General features: G+C 38.8%; 1 protein-coding gene across 4 annotated transcripts in view; it reads right to left on the reverse strand.

Annotated features, from left to right (window-relative positions):
- The window catches only part of epas1b (endothelial PAS domain protein 1b), a 37,810-nt gene that overhangs the window by 9,135 nt on the left and 5,476 nt on the right, over nucleotides 1-23,199 (reverse strand). For 2 of the 4 annotated variants that reach the window (XM_026939881.3, XM_034302815.2), the window contains exons 2-8: nucleotides 12,861-13,051; nucleotides 9,412-9,557; nucleotides 8,828-8,912; nucleotides 7,665-7,777; nucleotides 7,015-7,217; nucleotides 5,205-5,311; nucleotides 101-248 (exon numbers count right to left, since the gene is read on the reverse strand). In XM_026939881.3, the coding sequence (XP_026795682.1) occupies nucleotides 101-248; nucleotides 5,205-5,311; nucleotides 7,015-7,217; nucleotides 7,665-7,777; nucleotides 8,828-8,912; nucleotides 9,412-9,557; nucleotides 12,861-13,051 (993 nt within the window). Of the gene's footprint in view, nucleotides 1-100; nucleotides 249-5,204; nucleotides 5,312-7,014; nucleotides 7,218-7,664; nucleotides 7,778-8,827; nucleotides 8,913-9,411; nucleotides 9,558-12,860; nucleotides 13,055-23,199 lie in introns of all 4 variants that reach the window. The other 2 variants (XM_026939875.3, XM_026939868.3) reach the window with 1 other exon arrangement.

Raw genomic sequence — 23,199 nt, forward strand, 5'->3', positions numbered from 1 at the left:
TCATTTGGGTTAATTGCATACAAACAGAATATAGGAAAATATAAAACAAGTTACAACAAAGATGTGGTTTACAGGTTTAAGGTTTTGCCTTTCCACCAACCTCAGGACGTAGTTGACGCACACAATGCACTGTGGCTGAGAGTTGCGGCTGCTGTAAATGACGGTGCCCTGAGTCTCCACCCACACAAAGCCCCCATGCTTGGCCAACATCCGGTACTGTCCACTCACAGCCTGCCCTTTTGTGCATACTGCAGAACGCAGGAAATTAGCATTTTCAATGATCAAATTAGAGCATCATTCAATAACCTTTTAAACATCAGTTTAATATATTGTAAACATACTTAGGTCTGCAACTATCATTACATAATGCTCTGCTGAATACTATCTTAAATATTATTAAGTCCAATAAAACCTCAAGATTATTTATTTGAGTTATTAAATAAAAAATATAGCATTAGAATATATGAAAAACTTTTCTGTGGAATGTAACTTTCATTAATTCTAAATAGAGTTTGAAATTTTTCTGCTACTTAATGTTTTTAGAACCGGAAGCACCTGTAACCATGCAATTATCCAGTTAGCCAATCATGCATACTGTAAAATGATGCAGATACAGATCAAGAGCTTTAGTAAATGTTCACTTAGATGGATGTTGGTGTCAGACAAGCTGATTTTGGTTATTTCAGAAACTGCTGTTCTCCTGAGACTTATACTCAGAACAGTCTCTAAAGTTTACACATAACAAAAAAACATCCAGTGGGTAGGAGTTCTGCAGGAGGAAACGCCTTGTTAATGAGAGAGGTCAACGGATAATGGACAGACTGGTTTGAGCTTCTGTTTCCAGTGGCCTCATTCTCACTGTTCTTAGTTTAGAGGAGAAGAACCTGGTGTGGTCTTCTGCTGTTGTAGCCCTTCAGCCTCAAGTTTTGACATGTTGTACATTCTGAGATGCTTTTCCGCTCAACATGGACGTAAAGAGTGGTTATTTGAATTACTGTAGCCTTCCTGTCAGCTCTAATCAGTCTGACGATTCTCCTGATCTCTCTCATCAACACAGCACATACAGATACAGATCTGCCACTCACTGGATGTTTCTTTTTTGTTTTCCCCACTAGTCAGTGTAAACTCTAGAGATTGTTGTGTGTAACAAAAAATCCCAGGAAAACAGCAGTTTCTGAAATATTCAAACCAGCTCCTCTGGCATCACCAACCATGCCACGATTAATAAAGTGTAGTAAAGGGATTGAGTATTTTCTGAAAAATTAATATATTCAATTCTTTTTTCGATTGTCTCCTATTTTGTTTGAGTTTGGTTATACTTGGTACAACATTAATTAGATTATCAAACACCCACACAAAGTATATATATATGCAAGATTTTTTTTTTAAATTTATCAAATATTTGTTGCAGCCCTACACACACCGCAGATTAAAACCTAACATACCCCTTAATGAGGAATAGTAGATTCAGAGCTGGTGTATGAACAGATAGGAAAGTATGAGCATGGCAGACATGCAGACAGTGCAAAGTCACATATATGAGTTTTGACAGTATGAGCCCGTCTCTTCTTTCTTGGACCTGGTCCAAATTTGGCGTGGGAAAGTAGTGGGCTGAGGGTCATAGGGTTCACTAAGGCAGGATTAGCCCACACTAGCATATGCTGATCTGCAGACTGGTCACATTGCCCCAGCCAATGATCCGGCTGAATCCACAGAGACCTAAAGTGAGTAGAATAGAGGGCCCATTCTCTAAGTAGTTAGCAGCCATCGGCTAGCTGCTGCGCTAGGAGAAAGCCCAGGAACACAGTGTAAGATATATTTCATAGTGGTGTTTGCCTGTCTGTTGTTTGTGTTATTATACTTTTTCCATAAGTGTAAGACAGCATGAGTTATATCAAACCTGAAAAAGCTAGCACACTGATATCACGTCTCTCCGTTATTCCTAAAGTGCTTGAACATGATTTATACAATCAGTTGTTTCACTTTCTTATGCAGAATGACATCCAATATCCTAACCAGTCTGGTTTCAAAGCAGCACACTCCACAGACACGGCTCTTGTGGCTATTACTGAGAAGCTTCATGCTTCTAGATCAGCCACTATCATCAATCCTCATCCTCCTTGACCTCTCAGCAGCCACAAGACTCTCCTGTCTATCCCCATGACTCGTAGAATTAGTGGTGCAGCATAGTGTTGGTTTGCTACCTGCAGAGACAATCATATGAGGTGACACTGTCACTCCACTGGTGTCCCAGAAGGTTCAGTGGTTGATCTTCTTCTATTCACCCATTCTCTCAGTGAGGTTATATCCTCACATGGTTTTTCATACCATGCTATGCAGATGACACTCAATACATCCTCTCCTTTCTTCCCTTAGACACTCATGTTTCTGCACAGATTTCAGCATGTCTGGATGAGATCTTGTAATGAATAGCAGCTTATTACCTGAAACTAAATCTCAGGAAGGCTGAACTGCTCTATATCCCTGGAGAAGCATCCCTATGTCAAGACCGTGTGATGATGAATTCTCGGATCACGGATCTCGGATCAAAACATTCAACCATGGGGTAGTTCTGGACAATGATGCATCATATTTCTCCTCTCTTTTCTCCTCATATTTCTAACCTGACTTGGTCATGCAGGCTTCTCTTTTACAACATCAGATGGGTCCGGCTATTTCTCTCCGTGGACGCCACTCAGGTACTTGTCCGGTCCCTTGTCATCTCAAGATTGTTCTACTGCAACTTGCTCCTGGCAGTCTTCCCCGACTCTTGCAACTGACCCAGAATGCATCCATACGACTGGTTCTCAAGTTCCCAAAGTTCTCCCACACCATCCCATCACTGCCTTCCCTCCACTGGCTTCCCGTAGTTGACCCCACCAGATTTAAAACATCACTGCAATAGCATGACTCAACTTGACCCACCATTCCTCAAGATACAGATAACGCATGCATCGAGATCTTCTCTGCACTAGCACCCAGGTGGTAAAATGAAAATCTCCTGACTGTCTAAACATTGGCTGTCTTCAGACGAAGCCTGAAAACTTGCCTCTTCACTAAGCACTTGAATAAACATTAATTTAAAAAAATCCTCGACTTGTAAAGTTTTTGTTGCAGGTTGCAAATTATTGTAATAAGAGTTTTAGCTTAACATTATTTTCAAACCCTGACCTATTTGTACAAGCAAGAGGTTTTGTTTTTGATAGAGAGTAGAAAGCACTTCTGTAAGTCACTCTGGATAATGCTGTCTGCCAGATGGGGTAAATGTAAATGTATAATGAGCTACTTAGCAGTGATGTATGTGCACAATTCATGGTCCACAGCTCTAGGGTCCACTAATCAGGTTGTTCATTCAAACCTTTTCATGTATGAGACATGAAATATACACACACACATGGGAAGCGACTCCTGCCTTTCACTTTCACCAAATTCAATCCAGATCAACACTTGCCTTTCTGTTCTCTTTTCTTTTCACCACACAGTGAAAAGGCCCTAATTACATGTTAATGTCACTGCAGATAGAAGCCACTCCACCTACAGCATCTGATTAGGAGGCAATCTGGGACACCTGGCCGAGGCGAGGGCAAGTCATCCCTGCTCTATTCGATGCTTTTATCTCCCCCTGTCACAAGTCATCCATAATGCGATTCAAGACATCCTAATGCTTGCTGCAGTCGGCCCTAATAGAGCCAATCCAATAAGGCTCTTTTGAATCGCAATCATAACTCATACGCACATGTGAAATTCAATTTGTCTGCCTCAGGGCCTGATGGCCTCAGCGCCCCTCCCTTCAGCGGTGTATGTGTGTGGACAGTCCAGGTTTTGTAAATCTCACCAGATATAGAGTTTCAGGGTTGTTTGTATTAGGCAGGCAGACGCAGAGTGCCATCTGAAAGCCCACTTCATTGTGACATGGGATTAACACAGATTCATGTTGAGGACTAATTGAACAGGACACAGTGGTGGGGGTATTCAGAGGCATTATGAAAACACAGAGAAAGGGGGTCAGTGGCTGCATGCATTTCAGAGAGATGAATGTCTGCATTCGAAGATGTCTGGTATTGTTGCTTCAATGGCAGTGGTGATAGTGCTTTAAAAAGCAATGAAGTTTATTTAGAGACATAATTTTCCTTTAAAGACCCTAGTTAAATAATTAGCCTAGGTGATCACCAACCATCAACAAATACGCTATAAACAGCAGTGTCTGATCACTAGCGTGCAGTTTGGCCGACCTGATTATGGTTGATATATTTTTTCTAAGTTTACGGTAAGAATGCATTTCTGGGAATAAAAAAAAAACATGCACAAAAGAATGAACTGGCTTACTGATTCAGAGTACCTAAAAGAGACATAGTATACAGTATGATCATTCTCCTAGGTGTACACTCTGTAGCGATCATGTTTGCTATCAACACAGAGAAACTGTTGTATGCACACTTGTAAAAATTTTATGATACACTAGGTCCTGTATGAGTCACTCCTTAAACTCAAAAAAGACTTGCTGGTGGATAAAATCAAGCGAAGATGAACGCAGGTTTAAAAAACAAAGCGTGAGATTTATTAACAAACTGTTACAAACACGGTGACCAAGCAAAAGAGGTATTCTTGACCGGAATACAGAGTGAAGAAGATATAATTCTGCAAGTTCCTGGATGGCGGTCAAGAATACCTCTTTTGCTTTTGCTTTAGAATTAGAAAGAAGAGCCTAATCATGTATTAAGTATTCCATGAATGTCCATGAATGACTCTGTTTGATCTGTATATACTGTGTGTATATAATTAAAAATTTCCACTCAAACAACAGGATAAACTATTTATCTGTGTTTCCTTGGGGTATAAATATTAGGTTGCACACATGTAAAATATCATGCTGTTATAAAATATTATTTGTAAGGGTACCAATAATGTTGAAAAATTACTGTTTTCCCTTTACTTCCTTAATATACTCTTTACTTTGCTTTCAATGTAGTCTGTTATAAGTGAACTCTTACCTGACCAATAAAAGTTTTCCTGAGAGTGATTCTTATTTTCATCTCATTAGCATCACAAAATATATGTATGAAAACAGATAAACAGTAACATGCCTGGGGATCCCCTTGCTTACTGGAGTGTGGGCACAAGTTGCAAGAGAGTAGCTCAGAGGTATAAGCTTGGGTAGCTTATGTATTAAGCCCAGGGTGATGTAGAACAGATGAACAACTTACAATTCTGGTGGCTTCTGGTGACACTTTCAGAGTCGAGGGCATGGTAGAACTCATACACAGAGCGACCCAGGAGCTCTTCAGGACTGTAGCCTATTAACTCAGTTACCCTAGAACAGGGGGTGCACACACAAACATATGGACACAATTTTGCAAATGGAAGTCCTCTTTATTTGTACTCTTTGAACTCTTTGATCTCTGGTTATTTCAAGACAATTTAATAATGATCCATTTCATATGGTCTGGTCTGCACAGCATAAGAACATAATGACTGCCGTTATGGGAGGATTTTCAGCTCGTTTGCACATTTCTGAGAAAGATTAATCCCACTTTCCCATCCCAAGGTCATTGCACTGACACTCACAACTTACCACACTCTAGTATTGTGATGTATGAGTGATTTCAGATGGAGCTTTCAATTAAGCCTAACAGTTCATCCTTAGTGGCTGACCACAGCTGTGCTGCTGTGTAAAGTGAAGCAGACTGTAATAATTATTAACTTTAACTGCATGATCATAGTAAAATGTATTTGCTTACTGATGACAGTCAAAATGTAACTCAGGGTGCCAAGTTTACTTCTGAAGTGAAAGTATACATAATATGACTTGTATATATAGGTTATATGGCATAAGAGGGAGAGGGAAAAAAAAAGATTGTATCCATTTTATTATTAAAGAGCCCTCAATTTTATATTTATAGACGTGAAGCTGCTGAATGTAAGATTTTGGAATGTTGCCCTCTTTGGAAGAAAAATGCGATTGCAAGCTGCTTACAGAAGAATTTTTTTTTTGTGATGTCCTCCTCCAGAGTGCAGATGAGGGTTGACTCCCAAACCACATTCTGCACACTAAATAGGATAAATTATCTGACTATAAAAAGCCCTAACTCCTTGCTCAGAGCCATGAATGACCTATAACATCATTCTTCATTTACAGTTTAAAACTTAAATCATACAGTGGGTCAGGTGCAATGAGCAGTGTCCCCCAGCAAGTTTAAATGAAACCTACATCACTGTCACAAAGTTTTGCCACATATAACTGGCAACAGGAAGTTTATATTTCAATTTGGATTAAGTGTATTTACTCATCATGTTGTGCCAATTGAAAATGTGTATGAATAGTTGAAAGGGGTGCAGGATGCACTATGCACTCAAACAGTGACAAGTGGTGACATCATTAAGATTTCTGACCAATATTACTTTATTCTAGGGACTGTTGTTTTTGTTTGTGATGGTTGGTCATGGTCATATCCTTCACATGGTGCTGCACTCAGACTGTAGCAGCACCCTGAACTTATATGAGCTGATTATTAATGCAGAACAGTTTGTTAGAAATTTTAGATTTAGGTTTACTTTTAGATAAATGAATCTAAAAATAAATGAATGTTGGATTATATATGAATGAATTACATAAAGGAATCTTAAAGGTTCATATAAATAAATAAATTAATCTCTTAAAATATTAACAGTTATATTAACAGGACACATGTCAGATGTCAGGGATTGTGAAAACATTATCAGTCTCTCAGGTGGCATGGTGGTGCAGTGTTTAGCAATACCAGCTCACAGCTCCAGGAACCTCAGTTCAATTCTGAGCTCGGGTTACTATCTATGTGGATTTTGCACGTTCTCCCTATTTTCATGTGGATTTCCTCCAGGTTCTCAGGTTCTTTAGTTTAAGAATAATCACATCCACTGCAACCCTGACCAGAATAAGGCTCTTACTGAAGATGAATGAATATACATATATGTAGGTCCCTTGTGCAAGTACATGGTAAATGTGTGGATCTAAGTGTGTGTGAAAGTGAGTGTTACCTCTCATCACAGTAGGTGAACTTCATATCCATGCTGTGTCGGCTGAGGAAGGTCTTGCTGTCAAATGGTGTGTCGATGTTGGAGGGGTGAGGGATGGGTTCACAGAGCATGACCACACAGGTGAGTGGTGACTCTTTATATCCGCATAGAGTGCGTGTAGGACAGCTGTTATACACCTTAAGATGACCTGTGCAGTGTAGCACCTAAGGGAGGGAAGCACTGATTCAAAAATTTTTGCAGTGGATTTGCACTTTCTGTTTACTACGTAGCAATGAATTTACTGTTCAGCAGATTTAATAACTGTATTAGAAAAATAATGTTCAAAAATGATTGTCCTACATCCACAAAGCAATTTATAACTGTGATACAATACACTCCAAACATATACAGCTGAGCAACTGATAACGCCTGATAGTCTTGTGATTTGAAATTATAACATTCTAATCAACAGAATCAACCTTTACCCATTTGTTAAAATGAATCACCATCAGACATTTTAGCCAAGCATATAATAATAATTATAACAATAAAATATCATCCCAATTACAGTCAAAACTTGTAAAACAATGTGAATAAGGGTTAATATGGTCAGCCACAAATCAAATTTGGCTCTCTACCAGATAAGTATCTTCTTTAAAGACATCATGTACCTTCCAGCTGGCTGATTTAAGGTTGACGGTGCGTCCTCGACTTGTCACAGTGCATTTCATTCTCATGAAGAAGTCTCTCTCTGTGCTCAATTCTTTGCCTTTCTTCCCCACACCTGCACCAAAATGCAACCATACACAAACTGTTACTGTTTTCACTTAGTTAGAAATAGCTGATAATTATATTAGATTCTGGTCACTATCTATCATATAAACAGTATAAGCACTCTAAGAGCACCTGTGTTAAAGTAAAGCATGCTATAATACACAAATTCCTACTTTAGGTGAGGCAACACTAACTTTCTTTTCTGAACATAATGCTTGTCTTTGACCTTTACGTCTGGAGTAAAGAATGTTCATACACAAGTGTGGACTGTTCTCTCCAGATACAAGGGTCACAGAGGCACGGGAACAACTTGAACTACAGTCTCTGGGATCTAATGGAGCTTATAAAGAAATAAATATGGAGGCAACTGGTTGGCATTGTAGCCAAGGGGGCAAAGGGCCTCTAATAATAACAAAGATACCCGGCCAAACTAAAACACAGGAGCAAGACTGCAGGAGACTTAGTAAGAGGGCCCCAGGAAGAGCAGAGGTCAAAAAGAGGGATGAGTAGATGAAAGACTGGCAGGAGTGCAGGGGTCAAACAGACAGGGTGGGCTAATATTTCTGGTTATTTTTTCTTTACATAGCTATTCTTCCTTTTTAAAGCTGCATTGTCTCTGCCTAAGCACATTATACACACAGAAGAAGAAAACTATCCATGTTTTAAAATGTAGTTAGTTTAAATATTCATTCATTTCTGAATGACATGGCAATGTTATTATTATTTTTTTCTGTTTGCTAAGTTTGCCCCATGAGCTGTTAGCTGTTAGTTAATCTAGCTTTTTTTTGTTGCATCCCTAGGGATCCCAGGCCTGAAGCAGTCTACTTTCACCTTGTAAATAAGTCTTTCGGGGTTACATCCCTACCAATGTAAATATCACTTATCAAAAAGCTGTTATAACAAATGATATATTGTGCAACCTTACACAGTGTACAACAGTGCAATCTTTTTCAAACCACAGCATCTACTTGAGTCTACATGACAAAGCAGCCACAAATAATGGATGAGCAACTACTGCAGTACCAGTGGTCATTTGTGGGTAGATGGGTTGGGAAATTACCAGGTTTGAGGCTCAGGTTCTCACGTATCTCATCATGGTCACAGGGATGGGTGAAATCAAAGATACTGTGACCTATTAGTTCAACCTGGTGAGAGATCATAAATACACAATATTATTATTCTATAGCTATCATAGGTTACACTGCATGAGAGGAGACTGACTTGTACAGTGGCTACAATGCTTATGTGTTTTTTGGGCCATGTTTTATCTCTTTATGGGGCCCTAAATGTCCCATAATGATATGAATATGTAAGAGTTTTGAGCTTGTGGTGTCTAACAAAGATAGACTTACAAACCTTTAACACTCTTTATGTCTTGACATGTCTTTGTGTGTGTCTGTGTCTATGTGTGTATGCGCATGGGTGTGCATGAGAAATAGATAAACAGAGAGAGAGAAATAGAGACTGGTGTGGCTCCAGAATGATATGTGGATACATGCTGGCTCTACATGTGACTACATGGCATTTGGCTCTTATTTACTGGCCAAAAGTGGAGCTCTAACTGGCCTGCTTTGTTACCTGTTATCTCTAGTAGCTGTGTGGGTTTGTGTGCATGTATACTTGTTTGCTTGTTTGTGTGTTCACCTGTGTCAGCCCCATGAATCTGTTGATATTCTCTGAGAGGAAGATCATGTCTCCGTCTGATGTTACCACGGAGATGAAGCCTTCTAGTGACTTCAAATAAAGACTGTCCATCTGTCTGTCTATGTCTGTTTCACTGGTTCTGCAGCCTGCAATACAACACACACACACAAAAACACACACACACAAACACACGCACATACACACAAGCACAACACACAAACACACACATATTCACACGCAGGCAGACACACACACAAACACACAAAATAATATAAAGCAGTTAAAGTGTATTTGAGTGTTGTCCGTGTGTGTGTGTGTGTGTGTGTGTGTGTGTGTGTGCGCGCACATTCATGTTGTTTTGGTTTAAGGCCATGGCTCATAGCCAAAACAAACCAGAACAACTTCATCCTGCTACTCTTAATCCTCCCAAAAACAGCAACCTCCTCTTTGTCACTTCCCTTGGGCCACTTTGACCGCAAAAACACACACACACACACATACACACAAACACCCAAACACACACATACCTAATAGTCGCTATCAATCATGTTAACTCACTTTGGATCAGAAAAAAATTCAGTGCACATGTACCAACTAAAACAAAAGGAAGTGTTTTCCTTTACAAATGCTAGCTGTAAACTTTTAAAGACTGTCTATTATGAAAATTTATGACAAAGATTCTTCAAAATTTATCTTGCATTTCTGGACAAACCATGTGTAGTCTTGGAAACCCAAACATATACCCACACAAATTACACTATATGCCCAAGAAAAAGTCTCTAAAATTACCATTAGGTAATTGTTTTCTAATTTAAATTCTTAAGTAAACTGAGTGAGCATAAACTGGTATAAACAGTGTCACCTATATCCTTAGCAAAAGCAAAACATTTTGAACGTGATGCTTTATAGCGTGGCTGTCTCCATAGGCGTGTGTGTTATAATTGTGTGTTAGTAAATGTGGTGCTGGTTCTGGCTTGGGTTCAGAGGAGGTGGAGTGAGCAGAAGAAGGAGAACACAGAGTGGCTCCACAGTGGGGGGTCGGAAGCATGTGATTGCTCCAGTGTGCTTCCTTCAGATAAGACCCATTCTCAAGGACTGCGGAGGCCTGGAGCTGGAGCTGAGCCGAGCTGGGAGACCTGCGGCCCCAGAAAAATTACACCTTTGAAAGGCTCGAGGGAACCAAGACTTTGACGTTCATTTTGTAATAAAACAAATCTTCCATTTGGTTCAAGATTTCAACAACATCTCTTTTCCCAGCCATACATGATCACAAAAATGAGCTGGTATTTGTGAAGAAAAATACCAGGCTGACTGACTGTGCTCCTGTTCCAGGGCCAAAATGGACCAAAACTATGACACTAAGTTTGTACCACAACATCTGGAACAAATGGTGCCCAACTGGATTACACTGGGGAAGAATTTTAAGCTGTCTTACATAACTCAGTGCAAGATTTAATGTTTGACAAAATGCTAAACAAACAGCTCAATAGCATACAGTGAGCTAATATTAGATCATTTCCTCTCAATCATTGAGACTGACCTCTGAACCCACAGACCGCATACAGGATGCAAATCTCTAAACCTCCAAACTCAAGCATCCTCTCTATTCACAAACAGTGGCCACACTCAGTTCTAATACTGATGGAGAATGATCATTTTCCTCACTACTTATATTCAGTGAAGTACTTATAGAAATGATTGGGTATGAGTGCATGCTAATGTGTTATAGAGTTTAAGCAATTTTCTGCAAAGTGGGCAAAGTAAATGCAAATCACTATTTCCAGCAACTGCCACTGAGCAAATATGCCAAGAAGTGAAGAAGAGATGAACCACAGAGCGAGCTTTTTCATCATTTCTTCAAAAATGTTTCCATCTGTTTCCATCGCCCTTAATCCCATATGATCTGACCAACCTTTCCACTCCAGCCAAATGCAAAGAAAGTCTGGAATATTGTCCCAATATTTGACATTTCCATGCACAGGATATAAACCCCAGCGATATAATCACATTGTAGACCAGGACTATAAGTAAATTTTGGTTTAGGCAAGTCTGGCAGTCAATTCAGTCCTTATTCTAACAGATAAAAATCTACAGAAAGACAGATTTGGTGGGATTTAACTGCTAGCCATGATAGCTTGGTTTTAACACAGTAAAGAAAGTGCTAAGCTCACACCACACACGTCCAGGAACTTGGAAAACCAAAGGGCTCCACCTAGACATTATCATATGCTGATATACATGAACACATACAACTTGCTAATTGTACCAAATGTATCATTTTAACAACCCTGAGTGACACATGTGTGCTGGTGTGTGCCTCTTGCTCTTATGTAAGAGGTGTTTCCCTAGCACCCTCACTAAGGGTAAGGAGGTACAGGGTGAGAAGGGGGGCTAGTGGCGCCAGGGCAAGCCCATGTTTTGGCTGGCCTGAAATGCAGAGAAAGCAGCAGTCATGCTCTACCTCTGTGCACACAGTACACACAGTCTGATAACACTATCTATGTACCATCTTACAATCACTGAGCTGCCATTCGACCTACATCTTACAAAGATCATGTCTTTCCATTTCTAATCATGTGTACGTTTACCTTTAGATATTACAGGTCACCAAACAACAACAACAAAAAAAAACAGATTTATCTAATAAAACAAACCAAAAGTCTGAGGTTATTTAATAAAAATGTTTCAGCAAATATCTAAGAAAAATTAATTGCTCCGCTCCCACTCACTGCAATACTGACAGGATGGAATGGATGGAACCGGATGGAATGAAAAAACCCTGTAGAAGTTCCTTTATCTGACTTCCGCAGATTCTAATTTTAAATTTAAGACAATGCAAACAATACAGACACACATTCACGCATACACACAGACACGCACACACACACATCCTGCATTGTTCAAGAAACTTCCAGAAAGTCTGTTTTTTTTCTTTGATATTAATGCAGTGCACATAAAACACACCATTTAGCTAAAGAAAAAGTATCCAAGGTCATTTGCAAACATTTTGTCTACTGCCTCCATTGACTGTGACTTTTATTACATGGCAATTTCAATAAAGTCTTTGCTCTTTTTCACCCAATGAACCCAATAAGCCTACAGCAACAGCTGGGCTAATAACCCATAACACAATCATAGCTTTGCATAAAATCAGCTCTTCTTTCTATAATGTGACTGCAACATTAATACACCCTGGCAGCAAAAAAACAAACAGTTTCCTCTTATATCAGCTCAAGTTTCCTCGTATTCAAACCTGGGGCATGCCACTGTGCTACTGGATCAAGGCATATATTATAATGCAGGAAAAAAAAAGAGTTTTAAACTTTTAGCACGCTTTCTTTATCTCTTCACTTCTTAATGAATAGATCTTATATGAGAGAACTTCAAGTATATGTGCTGTGCTTGTAAGTTTGTGCATGTGTGTATGTATATATGTTGGAATAGGGCACCTGATGTGAGGAGCTTGCATGTGCGGAGGAAGCTGATGGCCAGTCTCATGATGGAGGCCTTGTCCAGATGGGAGCTGATGCTGTGAGGCAGGGGTAGCTGGTGCGCCAGATCATAGAACACCTCCGTCTCCTTACTGCGCCTGCAGCGAGCTGCATCGCGAGATTTCTCCTTCCGTCGCTCTGACGTGCTCCTGCTGAGAGAAGGCAGGGGGAGTCAGGCCCAGTGGGCACACATACAGTACAAGCAACACTGTAGGAACAGAGCTTTCTAAATTTGGTAGAATATAATTCATTACACTGCCAGGACTCCGGGCAATTACAACCACACTCTCATAATGACATTCTTTTTAGTTGTACTACAGTTACTGAATACTGCTGCTGAGAGAAAATAAGCAGCTAACATGAGCACATGACTAATTCTGATTTGTACAAGGACTTATGTGAGGTCACCAATGCCTAATATATTCCTGCCCAACTGAAACTGGACAGAAGAAACTGGCAAGGAAAAGAAATCTAAAAATCTTTCAACTTTCTCACACAAAGGTATGACTTGACAAACACTCTATTATTATATTTCATCCTGTTAATAAATCACATTTTATTTATTAATCTGTTCTGAGAAAACCTCACACTGTTTCCAGCTTAGTGGTGACATGAACATAGTCAAACAGAGAGAATTAGTCCAGAGCGAAAGGTCAGCAACATAAACAGAGACAGATATTGATAAAGTAGCAGTTTTGCTTCTATCACCACTTTTTACTGTTGCATGAGCCACGATTTTGTCATATATACAAATATATAAAGCACTATCCTGCGAACCGGCCCTCCATCTGCACCATCCCATTCTCTAACTCCCACCCAGGTATATTTCAGATCAATGGGAAACATATGCAGTAGATAGTAAATTCATTACAGAAGCCATAGCTAATAGTTAGAAGCAATTATAAAAGATTTGCTGACAGGGGCTTCAAGAGGAGTAACGGGGTAATAAGCAGGATCTTGAAGGTGTAAAAAGTGCCTATTTATAGAGGTGTAACAATCAGACGATTTGGACTGATGCATCAATTTAAAAGACAATGACCAAGACAATGAATTGTGGCAATGAATTGAGGAAACAATCATAAACCAATTACTATATCAATTATATAGATTATAATTTATTATAAATCTAAGATAACTGGTGTGTATAAAGTATTTCTTATTTTTAAATGGATGTGTAAATAGGCCAGGAAACCAATTTACCTTACTGTAACCTTGATACACTACATGGCCAAAATTATGTCTACGCCTGACCATCACACCCATATAAGCGTCTTCCCCAAACTGTTGCCACAAAGTTGGAAGCACACAATTGTATATGATGTGTCTGTATGCTATAGCATTATAATTTCCCCTCACTGGAACTAAGGGGCCTACCCGAAATATGTTCCAGAATGGCAATGCACCTGTGCACAAAGCGAGGTCCATAAAGACATGGTTTGTCAAGGTCGATGTGGAAGAACTCAAGCGATCTGCACAGAGCCCTGAACTCAACCCCACTGAACACCTCTGAATTGGAATGCTGACTGTGTACCAGGCCTCCTCACTCAACATCAGTGCCAGACTTCACTAATGCTCTTGTGGCTGAATGAGCACAAATCCCCACAATCATGCTCCAAACTCTAGTGGAAAGCCTTCTCAGAAGAGTAGAGGTTATTATAACATCAAAGGGGGAAAGTGTGATGTTCAGGCATCCACAAACGTTTGCCCAGATAGTGTATTTTTACTGTTGACTCTGAACAGAGTTGATCACATATCGATCGGAGGCTACTAAATCAAATCGTATTATATCATATCATTCCATAGGTGATTCAGTGGTATAGTCAAATTTTGAATCTTGAATAGAAATCTTATCATATTGTATCGTAGCCAATTCAGTGGTATTGTCAAATACTGAATTGTTGCCTTAAGAATCTTAATTGTATCGTCTGGAAGACTGAGTTTTATATTCCTGCCTATTACCTTTTTTTGTATTTTTTAATTACTCATTGTGTAGCACACAATTATTCATTGTGTAGCTATCGATTGATACACATGGTATTAAATGTATTCACGTATTTCTCCAATAAAAAAAAAAAAGAAAACTCATTCTGAAATGATCAGCATATGAATTTAAATGTTTACATTGTATAGATGCAGCTATTAAAGTACTGTAAATTATTGTCTGTTTGCATGAAATTGATACGACCTTGGTTCAGTGTAGAATGTCTCTATGATACAGAGAGTAATAGCATAAGCCCAGGTCTAAAAACACTTTCTGTGTCTCATATATTTCCTCTTTAAAAGCAGGTCAAAGTCCAAAGTCTGAGGTTTCTTGTGAATATCATGATCTCCACAGCCAGATCACAGACATAACACATCATATAACCAGAATTGCATTGCCTGGGTTTTTTCTAATGATATCTAATAAAAACAGACTGTTTCAGAAGCATAAAAAAATGTGGATATCTGAAAGCCAGATCATTCCCAATGCTCATTCAGCTCAGCCATCCAACCCAGCAAGTGAGACTGAGCCAGTATACAGCAGGTGGTGTACATACACACAAGTACACACACACATACACACAAGCACACACACACAGAGAGAGAGAGAGAGAGAGAGAGAGAGAGAAGAAAAGACATAGAGACACCCTTTGATTTATATACTTTGCCCCCAAAAAGTTATATTTGCTGTACAAATGCCTCAGCCAATGAAAACAAAAGTCTATTTGTGTGACTGAACACAACCCTCAGCCTGAACCGTGGACCCATTATCCAGAGGAGTATTGTCCAGCATTACAATGCAATTTTTTTTCTTTTGTCAGCAACAAAAAAATAATCAATCTTTAAAAGGGTCTAGAATGGAAATTAAGCAAAAGAGGGCCATCCTTTAAGAATTAAGCCTGGGTCAGACACTTACAGGATAAATGCTGTATAAATAAATGCTGCACATTTTAAAATGCATCTGATGCAATCCCACAGACTGAAAATAGTCATTATCACAGAAATGCTCTTCTGTCTCCAGTTTTGAATGTACATTGGACCCTACTGTAGGTAGGTTGAAAGTCTGAGAGCAGTAGTGAAAATGCTTCTATTTTGCATTGTTTTCTAATTTAATACAACAATTTTCATTACAAATAATATTATTGATAACAGCCTGAGTTAAAAGTACAATCTTTGAAATAATTACATGAATTTCATAGTAGCTTAGTATTTGGAATTTCCTTTTTTTTTTTTTGCTTTAATGACAGAGTGCACTCGAGCTGGCATTGACAAGTTTGTGCAAAAACTTATGATGCAGTTTAGATCAAATCCATCAGACAGTAATTTGAACACATGCTTCAATAGAAGAGATTAGGCATTAGGAAAATCTGACCTTTTGTACAAATCAGTTAACATGGTCAATAATAGTAAATATTCAACATACTGAACATTTACTTTCTTTATTTTAAATATTTTGAAAATTCTAAAACCTTCTGTCTATTTCCAATTTTAAATGGAAAAAGAAAAATCCCAGATTTTCAATGTGGTCTTAGAGTTTTGGACCGCTGTATATATACAAAGTATAAACTTCAGGGATGATAGGGATGATATGACTTCCACTCACTTGTACACACATATATACAATACAAGCAGATGCACAGGGGCACGCGCGCACACACACACACACACACACAGCAGCAGCAGCACAAGAAACCCCTATTTTGCTTTGACTTGAACCTTTATCAGTGCAAAAAACAGTAGTGACAACAGAAACATCCAAGTTAAAAACTGTGTTTACCTTTAGGCTAGCGCTTGGGATCATGGTATAGCTTAAGTTACATCAAAATGGCTTCCAAATACTGGAAATATTCATTTCAAGTTCATTCATCCATCTTCAGGCCAGGGTTTGCACGGGATCCGGAGCCTATCCCTGGAATTCTTTGTCCTAGGTGGGTGAATTCACCCTGGGTGGAATGCCAGTCTATTGCAGGGTGCCATGCACACACTCATTCACATCTATAGGCAAGTTACCATAGCCAATCTGCCTACTTGCATGTTTTTGGGAGGTGGAAGGAAACCAGAGAACCCAGAAGAAACCCACACAAACACAGGGACAACATGCAAACTCTACACAAACTGCAACACAAGCTCAGGTCAAACCAAACACCCTGGAGCTGTGAGGTGGCAATGCTTCCCTACCACATTTAGAAATTGACTTGATGCCTCATTACCATCTGTATTTCGCAGTGATGAGATTGGGGTTGGGATGATGTCCTAGTCACACAACTGAGTCCGTAAATTTCCAATGTTACCAGAAACTTCACCCAAAAGACCCCTATCCCAGATGCCTGGTTCTCTTTCCCTGGCCACAGTACAAAAGAATCAGAAGTGGACAATGTCAGGTCCAAGAATTGCATCACCAACCAATATAATATGACCAGCATATTATACTGAACAGCGGAGGCTTAATGACGGTGGAGAGGTTAAGGGTAGCGACATGGAAAACAGGCCCTGACTAATTCATACCACAAGTGTTGGGTAAGTGAGATGTCTTTAGACGTTTTTTCCCCCCAAAATTACTGCCATAATGTCTTCTCATCACTCAATTTTCATTGTCTTCTGTGGTATGACACAAACTAGTTTTATGAGAAGAATGACTCCCTAAATGACGCTGGCCCTATTCCATCTCCCGCAAGGCCAGAAACGGTCACCTGACTCAGCCAGCTAGAGCTTAACTGGAGTTGAATCATGGGAAACTGAGCCCCACTGAGACTGCATTACTGCATTACAGGAGGAGGAGGAGGAGGAGGAGCCTTTGCATTATAATTTATAAGAAACTTTATTAATTAATTCCCTTCACTATCTGTTTGGTCAGGCTAGTCATTACTCTCTGCAAATAAGTGAGGATGTTTCACAGAAAAATCACCAATGCTTTGTGAAGAATAGGAAAGAATGATTTTTTTTTCTGTTTTTTTGAATCAATAGTATGTATAGTATGTACCAATATACGATAAATAGGCAGTGCTATGAGCTGTAATGTGCTATAATTTGTACACAACATTAGTTTTAGGTTGATTTTATCTGTAATTTTCAAAAGAGAAAAAATCCAATGCCTTCCAAAACTTGAGTCCTTTAGAGTGCCTTCAACAGTGTTACACAATAACAGCATTGTATCTTAAGATACTTTTACTGATAGCAAAGCACGTCATGTAGTTGAAATCTGTTCTTTGCCCAATTATCCACTTTGTGTGCAGCCTTGCATATAAAGAGACAGGAAATGAAAACTGATGTTAAGCATTAAGTGACGTTCTACATTTTCTAAATTTTTTCTTTTTAATATACAATTTAGTGTATGGCCAGCTTTATGGCATTAAAAAGGTAAAGCCACACCTACTGTAATACACCTGTGACACATTATTACAGCTTGTTATGGCGACCAATCACCAAAGCACATGACACATGGTTACGCTTAACCGAAATGTCAGCCAATCCTAATTAATCTTTAAACATTACTTCCTTTGTATGGGAAACTAGTGTTTTATGATCTTTATCAACGACCCTTTCATTCTCTGGGATAACTAATATTAATATACCCTTTCCTATGACCGTGCAGCAAAATGGCAGTGAGCCAAAACAGAGTTGCTCATGATAATCCCTACATTTGTCCAATCTAAGCAAGCCTGGAAGCACATTAAACTGTAGTGTTGCTCTGGCCTCTATTAGGAATGTGCTGACATAGGGTTGACTAATCAGAGTTTGCAGTATTATCACAATATTGCATTTTTAAAAATGCCTACACACTCCCATGTACAAGTTTTTATTGCTCAATATTTTAGCCATAAACTAAGAAGCATCTCATTTGTGATTTTTAGAAAAGGCTTATTTGTACCTTTCTAATTTCATTAATAACTACTGGCAACATTTTTGCAGTTAAACAAATCACACTTGTTCCTGATTCTGCTACAGGGAAAATAACTTTTCTATCATGGCCAAACCAAACAATGTTACTTTATTCATACGTCTTCATGGCATTCATATTCAGCCAGTACTATGTAGATACCATGCAAAATATTAACTATTAACATTAAAATTAAGAATGATGAAATGTCATAAAACTCAAAACATTACCTTCTTTAAAAGATTACTGACATGCTTTTCAGGTGTGGGCTTTGCACGTATGTATATGGATGTGTTTGTATGTGTGCGAAAGATATAGTTTTATTGTGTGAGATTTTTCAGGGCATAATAACACTCGTCTTTGTCATCTGAGTTTTATACTGATGATATAAAAACATTGTGATCCACTTTCCCTTGACCTTCTACACTAAACCAAGTACTCCTCTACTTGCAGAATGCACGCATACACGTTACTCATGTACTGATAAAAATGTTCTTTTAAAAAAAAGGAACGTTTTTTTAAGCCCAAAGTGTTCATGGTTGATGAAAAGAAGAGAATGCAAAAGGGAATGAGAATGACGCCTGAAAAAAGGCCATATGTATAAAACTAACTGGAAGAGACAACATATTTCTAAATAAAATAAATAAAATAACTAAATAAATATAAATAACTAAATAAAAAATGAATGAATGAATCAAAGAATGACACTAAGATAAATCATGTCAGATCTTTTCCCACCTTTAATGTGCAACTGCAAAGTACACAAATAAAGTGAAAAACAATCAGGAACTTTTTTAGGGAAAAAAGGAAAAATAAAAAATTTTAAATGCACACCCCTAAACTAATAACTTGTTGAAGCATCTTTTGATATTATTACACCACTCAGTCTTTTTGGCTAAGAGTCTATCAGCATGGCACATCTTGACTTGGCAATATTTTCCCTCTCTCTCTATCAAAAACATTGTAAGGGCATCTCCTGTGCCAGCTCGCTTCAGGTCACCCCACAGATATTTAGTTGGATTCAGGTCTGGGTTCTGGGTAAATCATTCAAAAACATTGATCTTTTTTTGGTTAAGCCATTCCTTTGTTGATTTGGAGATCTGCTTTGGGTCACTATCGTGCTAAAAGTGAAATTCCTTTTCATTTTCCGCTTAGTAGCAGAATGTTTTGCACCAAAATCGACTGGGATTTGTAGTTATTCATGATTCCCTCCACCTTGATAAAACCTGCAGTTCTGGCAGAAGAAAAGCAGCCCTAAAGCATGATGCTGCCACCACCATGCTTCGCCTTGGGTATGGTGTTCTGTTGTTGATGTGTTTTTTGTTTGTTTGTTTTTTGCACCAAACATAACTTTTGGAATTATGGAATTATTATACATTTTCGAATTGGTCTCATCAGACCATAACCCATTTTGCCACATGGTTTGGGGTGATTTAGTTGGGCTGGGATGTTTTTTGTGAGAAAAGGCCTCTGTCTAGCCACCCTACCCCACAGCCCAGACATGTGAAGAATACGAGAGATTGTTTTCACATGCAGAGAGTAATCAGTACTTGTCAGATATTCCTGCAGCTAATTTAATGTTGCCGTATGTCTCTTGGCAGCTTCCCTGGTAAGATTTTGTCTTGTCCTTTTGTAAATTTTGGAGGGACATCCTGTTCTTGGTAAATGTCACTGTGGTGCTCCATTTTCTCCACTTGTTGATGATGTCCTTCACAGTGTTCCATGGTCTATCTAATGTTTTGGAAAAAAATTTTTGTACCCCTCTCTCTCATTTGACAAGTGAGACCCTGTACAGGCTTTGTAAGATCTATGCGGACCATGGCTTCAGGAGTCAGGTGAAACCAAGGAGATGTCAAGAAATCCTACAGAAACAGCTGGTCTTTATTTGGGGTTAATCAGAATAATTTCATTGATGACAGCTGTATGATAATTACTTTTGAACATGATATTAATTGTGATCGGTTCATTCTGAACACAGCCACATCCCCAATTATAAAAGAGTGTGCACACTTATGCAACCAGGTTATTGTAACTTTTTTTAATTTTGCTATATCCCTAAAATGTTTCTGATTGTTTTTCACTTTTTTAAACGTTGTCATTTCACATTGAGGGTGGAAAAGGTTCTGACATGATTTATCTTTGTTTCATTTTTTACATCACAAAAGCCATTTTAGTAGGGGTGTTTAGACTATATAGTTAATATGTCACAGCAGGCAACAGTATAAGACTTCAGCAAGTTCACACAACAACCAACAATGACTCATCTAAACATTGTTCAGACTCCTTTAAAGCAACCTTTACCCTACATTACGTAATGTTTACCAGAACACAGACATACCTAGAGAAACTCGTTATTTAAAAAGAAAGATCATCTTTCAAAACTGAGGGACCATAAAATAGCAGGGTAGAGACTTCACAAAAGAGAACAAAAGTATAAATTTGTCATCTTTTACAATTCTGTAATTCTAAGTGCTCCTTTTGGTGCAGCACAAATCTTACATTCAGCTCATTACATAATGGACAAATGAGAACTTTTGCATTCTCTATGGCTAGAAGAGTGGAAGCATATCTGTGAAGTACATCAGATACCTGAGGGACAGAACACATGAACAGATGCCAAGTAAGATAACTGGGACTAAGAGCTGTCTTTCTACACAGCAGCCATTTCTACACTGATAACTATCACTACGCTGGAGATCGATCAAACCACTCTGAGTGGCACAGAGGGACACAAATCTAGGAACTGTTGTCAAATACAATTTTGGACAAGGTTTGAATTTATTACTGTACAATCGCATCAATACTACATTTTTGTTTCACTAATTGTTAAATTATAACCAAGGCTTAATGTTAGCCAAGTGACACATTAATATACACTGATTTGTACTTAACCTGTAAGTTTCGGGAAGACAGTGATTAAGCACCTTATTGCTGTTGATAGACTAGGCTCCCTGGTGGTCTAGCAGCTAAGGCTCCCACGCTCTCATAGCCGCAGTCCAGGTTCGATTCCCGGGCAGGGAACCAACCCAGTGCACTCTCAGTGCCAGTCCGGGACAAAATGGGAGGGTTGTGACAGGAAGGGCGTCCGGTGTAAAACCTGTGCCAAATCAAACATGTGGACCAATGATCTGCTGTGGTGACCCCTAACGGGAGCAGCTGAAAGAACAACAACATTGCTGTTTATAGACTTATAGTTAAGTGCCACTTGAACTATTTCTGAGAAACTGAGCTATGTTGTATGGGATTGAAATGCAAGCTATGCCAGTTTGATGAATGCAGATGCACAGTCCTTCCACAAGACGTGCACAGAGCAGCCGGAACTGAAAATTAGAGAAACACAAATTGTCTAAGCAGCCACTGCACATAAGGTTTCGTGAAGAAACACACATAGCCACATGAATGTACTGTAGGACATTTGTTCTTCTACAAAGGTGACTAAATTAAGCCTTGTGTCCCCTCTGCCATGCTAGCCATGCTAATGCTGGCCGAAGCTCAGCTGGAACTCTGAGCTGACCTTCAACCTGCAGATCAACAAGCTGCTTCTGACCACATTCAGTGTTTGTAATTGTTAAACTGTATTTGCCTTGATGGACATGTATGCCCTCCTACTCTGATAACTACAGTAAAAATAAATATTTGGTGGACTGATTTGATATTACAGGAACAATCTTGTTCATGGTTCAATAATGCCAGAACAATCCAGTTTTCTCTCCCGCATTCCACTGACGAGTGTTAATGAAGTAATAAGATAACAGTGTAGTAATAATAGAAGTAATAAGACTTTTAGCGCAACTCTGGAATTGCTCAATAACTTTGACATTCAAGGCCATGAATCCCAATACACAATGGCAAATCTCTCACTGGTATAGGTATGTCATGAAACCGCTACCTGAACCGTGTCTTATGAAACTAAACCAGACGTGGCAACATGCTATTTTCAACCCAGTGCAATGTACTAATGGTGCATAACTAGAGAAAAGGTTGCCTTCAAATGACTCATGCCCAGTGCATACCATGCACGCTGTTCTATACTTGGGAAGAACAATAAGTAAATTACACTACAAAAATGGACAAAATTGACTCTTTCTGAATATGTGCAAGATAAAATTGCGCTTTCTCAAATGTTTCTTGCAGCAACCTAGAATATTTAGCTCATAACACTCTGTCCAAAAGTCCATAGTGGTTTCAGTGCTTAAGGGTTTTTCTTGTATAGTTAGTGTTTTGAGCTTCCTAAAAGGGGATGTTTTGCACCTTTTCCAATAGGGAAACAATATTAACGGGATCTACATATAATCTTTAAAGATTGCCCTTGAGGGACAGCTGAAGAATCCTTTGTGGTTCTAGATTTTACAATTTTTCCTAACAATTTATTAACCTAAAGAAGAACTTTTCTTTCTCACGTATTGAAATATGGTAATGCAAGTGATATAAATGAACATG

Source organism: Pangasianodon hypophthalmus, chromosome 3 (assembly GCF_027358585.1).
Source record: "Pangasianodon hypophthalmus isolate fPanHyp1 chromosome 3, fPanHyp1.pri, whole genome shotgun sequence".
In the NCBI taxonomy this organism is placed as follows: Eukaryota; Metazoa; Chordata; class Actinopteri; order Siluriformes; family Pangasiidae; genus Pangasianodon; species Pangasianodon hypophthalmus.